Source organism: Amaranthus tricolor, chromosome 2 (assembly GCF_026212465.1).
Source record: "Amaranthus tricolor cultivar Red isolate AtriRed21 chromosome 2, ASM2621246v1, whole genome shotgun sequence".
Classification (NCBI taxonomy): Eukaryota; Viridiplantae; Streptophyta; class Magnoliopsida; order Caryophyllales; family Amaranthaceae; genus Amaranthus; species Amaranthus tricolor.
In genome coordinates this window covers 35,319,459-35,331,297 of record NC_080048.1, presented here as the reverse complement: position 1 = coordinate 35,331,297, position 11,839 = coordinate 35,319,459, and the positions used below count along the sequence as shown (strand labels likewise).

The window sequence follows — 11,839 nt, the reverse complement described above, 5'->3', positions numbered from 1 at the left end:
CTGTGTGAAAAAACAATTATTCTAAGTAAATTAGAACTAGAAAGTATTTAGTAAACGTAAATTAACATGTTAACTTGTTCTAGGAGTGAAAAGATGAACAAGTTTCGGATGAATTCTGCTGCCAAGGAAACAAATTACTGGAAAGTAATGATGATGATCAACCACATGCATCTGATCTTTTTTACTCAATCAATCATTTAATTCTCGGTTTCATTGTAATTGTTAAATTTAACTTTTTATCAAATTTGTTATTTTGATTATTTATATATTTAATCATACGTATTTAAAAATTATAAAAAGTTAATTAATATTATGAAAATATGCGATAAGACGATTCAAACAAGATTCCAATTTATTGTATTTTTTCTTACACATTAGTTGTAATATATAAGATACGATTAAACAATGAATATTGTTAATAACCATAATTTAGCGAGTAACTCAGAACAAAGGAACATACCATATCATTACACTCATAAAAAACTTGCAATAACGACCGCTTGGTTAGTGGTATTAAATGGTGGTAATGAGAATGATAACGACCCGTTCCACTATAGTGTAAAATTTTACCAAAAGTTTCATGTCATTCCCATGGTAATAAGCTTTGATCATAAAAAAGTTTTTTGTTTACAAATTTTCATTACCACCTAATACCACCTTTCTCAATGGTAATCAATACATTGGAATGAAATTTACGAAGAAAATGAGATGATTGAAGTTTAACAAGCATGGCGGCTATCAAGGTAGCAAGAGATTTTTCAATCAAAATTACATTAGTTTTCATTCTCATTATCATCGTTTAATACCACCTACCAAACGGGTAGTAAATATTACTTCTAGAATTATATTATTAAAGTTGAATTGTCAAAGAAAGTATTTTTTATTTTGAAAGATTGCTGATATGTCCTAAAAATTAGTATACAATTGAGTTTTAGAAATTTTGTAGGAAAACGATATTTAGATAAAAATTTACAAGTTGTTTGGTTGACATAATAGTCAATTATATCCGGCCATATCAAATGTCCTATATTTAATTTTAATTCAGAATGAAATTTGTTTTGTGAAAAAATAGTTAATCTTATTACAGTTGCAATTCATACTCATACAGTCACATATATATTAGGGTTACTATTGTGGGGAATAATTAAGGTATGAATTATGATAAATTAATCCAATATGAGGTAGTAGAAGACATCATTTTGTGTGCTCTTGGAAAATTGTACAATTTGAATTAATTAATTAAAAAAATAAATTGGGTGACGAGATGGGCTACGACGCCTCACCGTCGCCCCATACAATTTTTTAAAAAGAGATGTTGGAAAAGGGGTAGCGACGAACTAGCTACGAGAATTTCCGTCGCTATTTTTCAGAAATCCTTTGGCGATGAGTCTGTCGTCGTTTATTCATCACCAATGGCGATAAATAGGTAATCGTCGTCATTTTAACATTTATTTGTAGTATACTATCTCTTTACTCTACTATATTTATTAACTCAAAATACACCTAATAGTGTTAATTATAACTTATAAAATTATCTTTATTATTCATTTTAAATAAATGATACAAATAAGTATTATTTATATTTTTTTAACAGACAATGCATATAATATTTATTTGTATCATTTGCTATAATATAAAAACAATAAAATAAATTTTATTAATTTGTATCTTTTATTTTTCAAACGATATAAAAACAACACTATATGCTTGTTGTCTTTCAATGCTATAATATACGATAATATGCACTCATATAATACTTCTAATATGTTTTGCAACTTATATATATCCTAAAAATCATAGTTGTAGGTCGTTTTCTAATTAAATTTCTTAATACATTTGTAAGAGAATCTATTATTGTTCACATGGAAGTTGTCTTATGTCTTAAAAAGAGAAAAGGGTAATATCACTTTATAAATTTAAATGAGTAATTACAGTTACTACCAATTGATTTTAGTATTCCTACTTGAAGCATCCTATCCCTACTTAACATGCCCTAAATTTAAATTTCACAAACTCTAAACTCCAACTTGACATCTATAAACCAAAATTTGACATACTCTAAACTCCTACTAGACTATTTTTATATAGAAACAATACATATGCAACTTGGCTATTTCTTTTTCTTTTTAATCAAAATTAGGTGGAATTTAACGTTAATTGAAATGAAATTATTATCTTTGTATTTTTTTAAATCAAATTGAAATTAATCAATTGACTATTTGTGATTTCGTTGCGTTTTCATTAATCAAAATTAATTAATTGAATTAAAATTCATATATTGCGTTTATATGACTCCCCCTATTTTTTCATGTTTTTTTTGTTAATAATATTTAATTTTGAAGAGAGAAATTTGATTAAGATTTTTAAGACATAGACGACAAAATATATTCACGTGAGGTCTCGTTAGAATTGTTTTAATGTATATTTTTTATTATATATTTTTCATAATTTTTATAATGCGTACTTAAATATTATTAAGGCTCAAAATTTACATAAAAATTTGACAAAAAAGTAAACGAAAACAACAATAAAAAAGTATAGTTTAGAAATTTTTGAAGAGGGATGGATAAAATTTGGAAGTTTGGATGAAAAAAGGTTACAAAGAGTGAAGAAGGGGACGACCAATAAAAAGTGAGTTTTTTCAAACTCTCATTGTTCAGATTCGTCTCTACAACGTTCCTTTCTCGCTCCCCGCAAGTTCGCAAAGCGAAACACATAAAATACACCACGATTTGTGAAAGAGGAGAGAGAAAGCTTCAACTTTGTTAATGGAAACAATCCGAAAACAAGCTACTAGGCTTCGCGAGCAAGTTGCTAAGCAACAGCAGGTTTCTTTTCTCACCTTTTTAATTACTCCAACCCTAATTATACTCATCATCATCTTTTCCTTATTGTCTTCAATCGAATTTGATCTGATTAGTTCATTTTCATCAATCTTTGAGCTCATTTTCGTCGATACTTGAGCTCAATGTCAAAACCTGAGCACAATTTTGATTTTATTTGTCGTTAAATTTGCAAATCGTGTTTGTCTTTGCTTTTTTTAGTTAATTTCGTTAAATTTGTGGTTAATTGGGTGATTGATTAATTTGCTAGGTATTTCGTTTTTTCGTAACGCATCTAATTTCAACGATAAATGATTTCCTGGTGTTGCAATGCGATCAAAGATTTGGATTAGTTCGTGACAGTGGATTGAAATAAACTATTGAAGTCTGGATTTAAATTGATTGATGTTAGTCTATTGAAATCGGTGAATTTGGTGATTGTGTTTTGGGAGAAATGGAGAAACCTTTTGTATGAGGATCTTGATCTGTTGAATTACGCGGCTTGAGTCCTTGATTCTTGAGGATTTCAGAATTTGCTCGCTGTGTTGCATAACACAGATTTTTAGAAGTTTAATGGTGAATTAGTGATCAAATTTCCAAGTGGTGGCTGTAGTGTAATTACATTGGGAGGATCAAAGATATGATTGCTCTAAGCTGAAAACAATATCCAACTGATTTTTAATGAATTACTTTTCCCCTTCTTGTAGTCCATATAACATGCTCCATATTCCCAAGTTGAACTTGTTTTGGTTGAAGAGAAACTTTCAACACAATTCCAATCCTCTGGATCTGTCAATTGTTTAGAATGATGGCCTGAGTGATATGATGTCTGTTGTTATGCGTGTTTGGAATATGGATAGCAATATAGAAAGGAGAGGAAGGGAGGGGAAGATGGAACTTCATCTTATCACCAGTTTAGTGATATTCGAATGAGCTGAAGTTAAAATATATGGAAAACAGGCCATTGCAATTAAGTTTGTTTGTATTATAAGTGAATTGGCTTAGTTTGATTAGCATACATAAGGAATTTCATAATGTCAGGTATTTATGGAAATATAGATAGGAGTAGAAAAGAAAAGATGGTGCAACTTACATCAAGTTCTAGACTATTTTAGTTGAGTTGAATCGCCATGATGCTTAAGCTGCAGCATTTGTTAATCAACAGTTCAAATTTACAAGTTTTCATTCAATTATTCAGGGAACAAATTTCAGCCAACTTGTTCATGTATTGTCCATGAGTATTTCGATTTTTTTGAATCCTTGTCTACATTAAATATCATCATCATTCCCCGTGACGGGAGATTGATACTTTCAAGCTGTTTAGCTTTGACTTTTGTACTCCAGTTTGCTCCTTGTTGCGAATGTTCTTAGTATGAATTTTATCAGAAATATTTTGATTGCGTAACCTTCAAATGACATTAATTTAAAGGATCAATTACCAAACTACAACCTTAAAGTTTAGTCATTTTAGAATAAACAACCTTGAATTTTTATTTTTTTTACAAATAACAGTCTTCAAATTACCAAACACGACATCGATACAACTACTTCACTGGATGACCTGCTAAATTACCTTTGACTTTTAATTAAATTTATTAATCTAACCTAATTTACCCAATTACTCCAATTAAACCCTTCTTTCCCAACTTCTCTCTAACCCAACCCAATCACCACCATTCCCCCACCCCAACACCACCATTTTCCGACCCTAACACCACCATTCAAACTCCTCAACTCCTTCAAATACATCTAGAAATGAACCCAAAAGTTTATTGTTCCCAACCGCCATAGTTCTCAAACTATTTTCCTTCAAATCCGAAGGCAAAGGCTAACCAAGGCTGACCAGAGAATTAAAACTAAGGTCTAGGTCAACCAGACCACTAAGTAGTTTATAAATATCATTCACTCCACATTCAAATGGAATATTATCAAATTCAAGGGAAAGAAAATCAGAAGAGAAGGAGTGGATTTCAAAGAGTAGGAGAAGAAGCTCTCATGGATTTGACCTAGGAACCACCATTGATGTCAAGGTCTTTGAGAAGTTGTCTCTCACACATTGGAATGGAGATGTTTCATCTTAGCATGTCCGGTCTTAATTTTGAGCTCAAAAAATTGGATTACCCTTATTCGAACAAAATTGGGAATGGCGTAATTTGTGGCTACATCTTTTTTCTTTTCAGTGCCTGCCTTTTGTTTTTTTGTCCTCGATTTTGGGTTGTTGTTACAGTACCTAATTCTAATCATTCCTTTAATGGATGGATACAATTCTATGCTACTTAATTCTCTCTTCATGCTTGTACAAATTATAGTAGTTTTAGCAACCATAAGATATGAGACCCATCTGCACACCATTGTTTGAACTTCAAAGGTTGTTTCACCTCCATCTTTAATGTTTGGTTCCAAAACACACCATAGTTTTAGCAACCATAAGATATGAGAACCATCTACACAGTTGGTTTTATTCCAGGAAGTCAGGTTGTTCCAAAACATTTTTGGGTTTGACCTTCGAAGGTTGTTTCACTATAATTTTGGGTGCATTTGGGAGTGATAATAACTGCTTATTTTATTACTCACAAAATTCCTCCTTGATTACCTAAAAAATACCCATTAAAGAAGGGGTTTTAATGGTGGCAATGATGGTGGTGGTGGTGGTATTGGGGTGGGAGAATGGTGGTGATTGGGGAGGCTTAGAGAGAGGTTGGGGAAGAAAGGTTTAATTGGGGGTAATTGGGTAAATTAGGTTAGATTAATGAATTTAATTAAAAGTCAAAGGTCATTTACCTTGGTCATCGGTCATTTAGCAGATCATCCGGTGAAGTGGCTCTATCGATGTCGTGTTTGGTAATTTGAAGGCTGTTGTTTATAGAAAAAAAAAAAAAAAACTTTGAGGCTGTTTATTCTAAAATGACAAAACTTTAAGGCTGTAGTTGGTAATGAATCCTAATCTAAATAAAGATCTTTGTATAATCTTTTCCTATGGTGTTGAAGTGCTATTTAACATAGTCAAGTGGCGAACTATAGTAAAACATGAAGTCAAGTAAACTTAGATAACTATGCTACAATAGGCAACTTGGCTACTATAGCTTATTTAACTAGTGAAGTTTCTTTAGATGTCTGTATCCAAGACTTTGGTACACCAAAAGTGGGAAAAAGGAAAGTTACAATTCTGACTATGACTAATCAGCAATTCATGCAATGTTTCGGCACTGTGCTGGACTGCTGGTCATGTTTTTTGTGAGCTGATAAACTTTAATTTACTCAGAAGTATTCAGTTCTCTTTAGTAACCCCTCTACGCCAATTGAATTTTGAAGGAGAAACATTGTTCGTACTTTCTTTTAGTTCTATATGATTACTTGACTTTGCTTGTATTCCTAAAGTTGAAAGGATTCCTCTTTTACGACAGACTTGTGCATCTTAATGATGTGTATTTGTCTCGCAGGCTGTTCTCAAGCAATTTGGCGCAGGAGGTTATAGCTCAGATAACGTGATCACAGATGAGGCAGAGTTTCAGCAACATCAAAAGCTTGAGAAGCTTTACATATCAACAAGGGCTGCTAAGGTTGCTCGAACTTTTCATAATAGTCTTTAGTTTGTCAAATTTCCCTACTTATTCATGTTTTTCTTGTTTCAGCATTTTCAAAGAGATATTGTACGTGGAGTTGAAGGCTATATTGTTACTGGATCGAAACAAGTTGAAATCGGTAGTGTTTCCATCTTTAGCCAGAACAAATTTGATCTCACCCTTCACTTTGATAATATTAGTTTTCTTATGTTCACAAAAATTTTCTTGGCACTTGTGTACTAGGAACAAAATTGTCTGAAGACAGCCGAAAGTATGGTGGTGAAAATACTTGTACCAGTGGTAGCACATTGTCCAAAGCAGCAGTCAGTTTTTCCCGAGCTCGTGCACAGATGGAAAAGGAGCGTGGAAATTTATTGAAAGCTTTGGGTACACAGGTCTCTGTTCTAATATAACATGTTTCTTCTTCTCTATCAATTTTAGTATTTTTGACTTCTGTGTTTTTCTCAATGGGGAAAAGATGCAACAATGATTTTTTTGGCAATTAAAAAATGCAATGATGATTTACTAATATTGTGAAATGATATTTTTACTTACTAGTATAGTGTTGGAAATAAATGAAAAAGGCTGTAATGATAATAGTGGTATAATTCTATTTCTTTGTTACAGTTAGAACTACTCTTGAGCTGAGAAGTATTACATACGGTTTGTCTAGAGTTGAACAATTTTTCAAAATACTAACATGATAGCTCGAACTGTTTGAAGAGTGTTACCACCTTCACACTATGTTTACAGGCTAGATATTTGGTAGCCTATCTGCTTCCTTCTCATTTTATGAAATCTCTGTTTATGCTTACTTCCTCATAACGGACTTGGTGTTAGTTAACAAGTTTATCTGCTCTTCATATCACATATATCGTGTACGAGTTTTATTGAAGTTTTTCTGATTTCCAGGTAGCAGAACCTTTAAGAGCAATGGTTATGGGAGCTCCCTTGGAAGATGCTCGACATCTTGCTCAACGCTATGACAGAATGCGACAAGAAGCTGAAGCTCAGGTATCACAATAATTACATATCATCTTGAGATTCGTAGCATAGGAGTAATATTGTCTTCCATTAATTTTTCGATTTACCTTGAAGAACATGTGTAATCATTTTGATCTAATTTGAACCTAGACAGGCAATTGAAGTTTCCAAACGTCAGGCAAAAGTTAGAGAAGCATCAGGAAATCCTGATGTTGTTATGAAACTAGATGCTGCTGAGTCAAAGCTTCATGATTTGAAATCTAACATGGGGATATTAGGAAAGGAAGCTGCAGCTGCAATGGCTGCTGTTGAAGCTCAACAACAGAGATTGACTCTTCAGCGACTTATTGCCATGGTAATATGAATTTTTTATTTCGACTGAACTTAAATTATCAAGTGCATGTGTCGTAAGGCTGAACTGTTATTATTACCCCTCTTCCGTGTGCAATTTTTCAAGGTGGAAGCAGAACGTGCTTATCACCAAAGAGCAGTCCAGATACTTGAACAGCTTGAAGGCGAGGTATCCTCATTTCACCTTAACTGTTTAATGACATTTGTGCTGCCAAGCCTGCGATGTTGTCATTGCTTTCATATATTTCTTCAAAAAGCTGAAAATATAGTTTTTGGTGATACATAGATGATTTCAGAGCGACAACGTATTGAAGCTGCTCCAAGCCCTACTATTGAGAATAATGTACCACCACCCCCAGCTTACGAAGAAAGTGGTGTTTTTGCATCTCAAACTCAAAATGGTTCAACTGACAGCATGGGTTATTTTCTTGGAGAGGTTAGTGATAATGTCTTTTTTGCTTGATATGTCTTAAGATGACGTGTCTGAAGCATGCATGAATCAACCTTTTCCTTGTCTTTTTGATTTTTTTGTGCTGTGTTATTGTTGGGTGATTGGTTGTGGAGAAAGGAATTAAGTATTTAGTAAATATGTTAGCAACTTAGCATCATCATATGCAATAAATACATCAAAGCAAGTTGAGACCATAGTGAAGAAATCATAGCTAGCATGGTTGGCGGGTGATTGGGTATGGAGAAATGAGTAGGCAGCGAAGGTTTAGGCTCTAGCTACTTGGCAATTGGCATCATCATATTTGATAGTAATATCAAAGAAAGTAAAGATGACAGCGAAGAAAATATAGCACTGAACTATGGGCATCAAATGGAGTCATCATCATTTAAGTAAAAAATCTTCTTTATAAACTCCTCTTCTTTCTAAATCGCTCCCAAAACTATCACCCAATTTACTTCAACAAAATAAAGTAAAAATCTTCTTGTCTATAAAACTCCCGTCCTTTCTAAATCATTCCCACAAAAAATTTCCCTGCCAATTTCAACATAATTAATGAAATCATCATCATTGAAGGTGGAGGAGCTTACCTCAAGTGCAAGCAGGAAAATTATTACATTTCTTCATCAAGTAAAATCAACTACAAAATTTGTCATTCCTTCATCATCTGAAGTCTTATTTTACACATCATTTTTTTTGCTTTCTTAACATTAGAATACAAAAGGCTTCAAAGTTTGTAGAGGAGGAAGGGGTTTGAAATGCTCAATGTGGAAGAAGCGGATAGTTCCAATAAGAAGCAAACTTTTGGAAGTTCAGAAACTGTTAGAGATAAAGGTTAGAGAAGTGAAGATGTGAGAGAAGACCCTGAAACTGATGTCCATCTATATGATCAGTAGCGAACCCTCTTCCATTCGAAAACTGGAGAGAATCTTTTTTTATGGAACAAAAAGAAAAGTTATTAGTATTATCAGAAAACAAAATATATTGCGCTTTTTTGGCTTTGGACCTTAGGCCATCGCCCCACTATCCTAGACTTGGGGCAGGGCCCTGAGCGGAAAATGTGAATCTTGGTGATTCACAAAGAAAATACAACATTATGAGGTGGTTTGTAAAGAAAACATGAAAAAGTGGTTTTTCGCAAATTATCTTTACATTAATTGTTAAAATATCTATGTGATCAAGAACACAGAATGCTATATCTTTCTTTGCGATTTAATAGTATTGTTGTAATGTGTTTCATGTTGCAGGTTATGTGCCCATATCAAGCAGAATCTGACATTGAATTAAATCTGGCAATCGGGGAATATGTTGTTGTCCGAAAGGTTAGTTTACATTCTTTCCTCTTATTATTAATCCATTGACGCTCCAATGGTTCTAAATTTGTCACAAGCACCTCAAATTTATATGTAAATTTGAATCAATTCTTTGATTTTTGTGCATTATCGATAATTCATATCTCTGATTGCTTGTTTAGAAGTACTATATATATATATATATATACATACAGCAGATGCATAGGCTTAGTGGACAGATCACCTATGTCCTATGTCCTATTGGAAGCTTTTCCTTTTCACCTTAAAAAATAAGTGTAACAGATTATTCATGATTTTCAGTTGATAAACCCCAAGCCCTTGGCCTTCACATTATCCAATTGAATTGTAGTGATGTAGATTTAACCAAGGACCATTTTTCTGCGCATTGCTTGTTATATTTTCTATACTCAAATCTATATGATTTGAAAACAGGTATCCAACAATGGTTGGGCTGAAGGTGAATGCAAGGGAAAAGCTGGTTGGTTCCCATACGGATATATTGAACGACGTGAACGTGTTCTCGCTAGCAAGATTGCAGAAGTTTTCTAGAGCTACATCTGCGTCGACTGAATTCAGGAAAGCATTTGTTTGCGTTTCAACTTTTTCAACAAACCCAAGTTCATTCTTCTAATGAAAATATAAGTCGAACGGTTGCCATAGGTGTGTTCTGTAGTATATGATGTAGCTATCGTCTCTTCATTTTTGTTCTTTCCTCCATTTCTTCTTTTTTCCATTTTTGTTAAGCTTATTATATAAATATATATATCTTTTTTGCTTTACATTGCAAGGGGGGTTGGAATGGTGTGATGTAAAATGTAAGTCAGTAAGCGTGACTTATACTTAATTAGATATTGGTTTCTTGTGTTGCTTGACCAATTGCCTACTGATGAGACAAAACACTTCCATATGTTGTTTTTGATAATTCTGTTGGTTTAATTACAATTATTGATCTGTCTGCTATCTTAGCTAGTTAGCTTGACATTTTAGCTGTGTAGATGTTGGCAAAGTAATGTTAATTAAGATGAGGAGGAAAGGATGTTTTATAGTTGTCTTTCAAGTTGGTCGTTTGGTTTTGACTTTGGTTTGTTAGTTGGTGAGAAAAAAAAAAAGTATTTTGGCAGTTGATTGTTCAGCCAGATTAAAAGTGGTGTTTGAAGCCATAATGAAAAAGCAATTTTGGTTTGGTTGTTTTGTTAGGTATTGGCTTGTTGGTTTATTTTTTCTCTAACAAATAAAAGTAGCTAATAAAATTGTCAATTTACTAAATATTTTCCTAAAACAGTTAATTTATTCGGGTACTTTAAAAACCAGCAAAATGACTACGATTTCAGTTGATCAACTGCCATTTGTCATACACCTTCAAATTCTTCACAAGCGCAAACAAAATCATATCTCTTGTTAATGTCACATATTATAACAATTAATCGTCAAAAGGCATTTAAAAAGTAATCTTATAGTAACTATCTATACCAGAAAGATTTAATAAAATGAGCTTTTTAAACAAAAAAATCCCCAAAAAAAGGTTTGGATGATTTTGAATCCCAAAATAAGTATTTTTATGTCATAGTCTAAGGTCAGGGTTTGTTCACTGTTACTGACAGAGAATAAAAGAAAAAAATAATTTATTCTATAAGCAAACTAAAGGAAGACAATTTCATAACGTTGACGGGACAAAAAACACTAAATTATGACAAAAAACACTAAGTGATTTTTTTCTTTTAATCGCTATTATTAGCAGAAAACAAACCCTGACTTTAGGCTCCGACACGAAGACGCTTATTTTTATTTTGAAAATTAAAATTTTCAGAAGTTTGTTTTGGAGGGTTTTTGTTTAAAAGCTTATTTTTATAATTTATTTCATCTATACCATACACTAGTAAAGTAGTAACCATGCATATAATTTTTATTTTTTTAACAAAACGATCTACAATTCAAAGGACGTTTCAACTTAGCTTCATTTGTCCTTCCATTAGAAGCTAAGTCAAGAAATTTCTCAACCTATCTATGTACTCTGCCTTATATTTGTCCTTCACTCCATTATGATTCATCTAACTATGGTCTACATCCATTCTTAGTAACAATGAAAGTCCATTTCAAATATTAAAACATTTACATGTAACTTAGCGATCGAGTTATACATATAACTGTTATGTTCGAATTTAATATTGATTATAAAATTTTTATTCACAATGGCTCTTCAGAGAAGGCAATTTCTATTTCTTTTTTTTTTGCGATGATAATTAATAAGATTTAAAGACACTCACTACCGTTGGCTTGTTCCTACCTACGCCTAATTTTATTCATGAATTTTTATGTCGCCTTTTCTAGCTAGTGTGACTAACAGAAAAGGTTTAAAAA

General features: G+C 32.6%; 1 protein-coding gene across 1 annotated transcript; it reads left to right on the top strand.

Annotated features, from left to right (window-relative positions):
- Positions 1 to 2,590: 2,590 nt before the first annotated feature.
- LOC130806221 (SH3 domain-containing protein 2) lies at positions 2,591 to 10,662 on the top strand. Its single transcript, XM_057671218.1, has 10 exons — positions 2,591 to 2,828; positions 6,263 to 6,382; positions 6,455 to 6,524; positions 6,629 to 6,780; positions 7,298 to 7,399; positions 7,524 to 7,724; positions 7,827 to 7,889; positions 8,007 to 8,156; positions 9,416 to 9,490; positions 9,914 to 10,662. The coding sequence occupies exons 1-10, from the start codon at positions 2,769 to 2,771 to the stop codon at positions 10,028 to 10,030; spliced, it is 1,110 nt and encodes a 369-aa protein (XP_057527201.1). The 5' UTR covers positions 2,591 to 2,768; the 3' UTR covers positions 10,031 to 10,662.
- The last annotated feature ends 1,177 nt before the right edge of the window (positions 10,663 to 11,839 follow it).

Coding starts and splice junctions, on each gene's coding strand:
- LOC130806221 (XM_057671218.1), top strand. CDS start 2,769: ATGGAAACAATCCGAAAACAAGCTACTAGGCTTCGCGAGCAAGTTGCT. Junction 7,400..7,523: donor GACAAGAAGCTGAAGCTCAG/GTATCACAATAA, acceptor GAACCTAGACAG/GCAATTGAAGTTTCCAAACG. Junction 7,890..8,006: donor TTGAACAGCTTGAAGGCGAG/GTATCCTCATTT, acceptor GGTGATACATAG/ATGATTTCAGAGCGACAACG.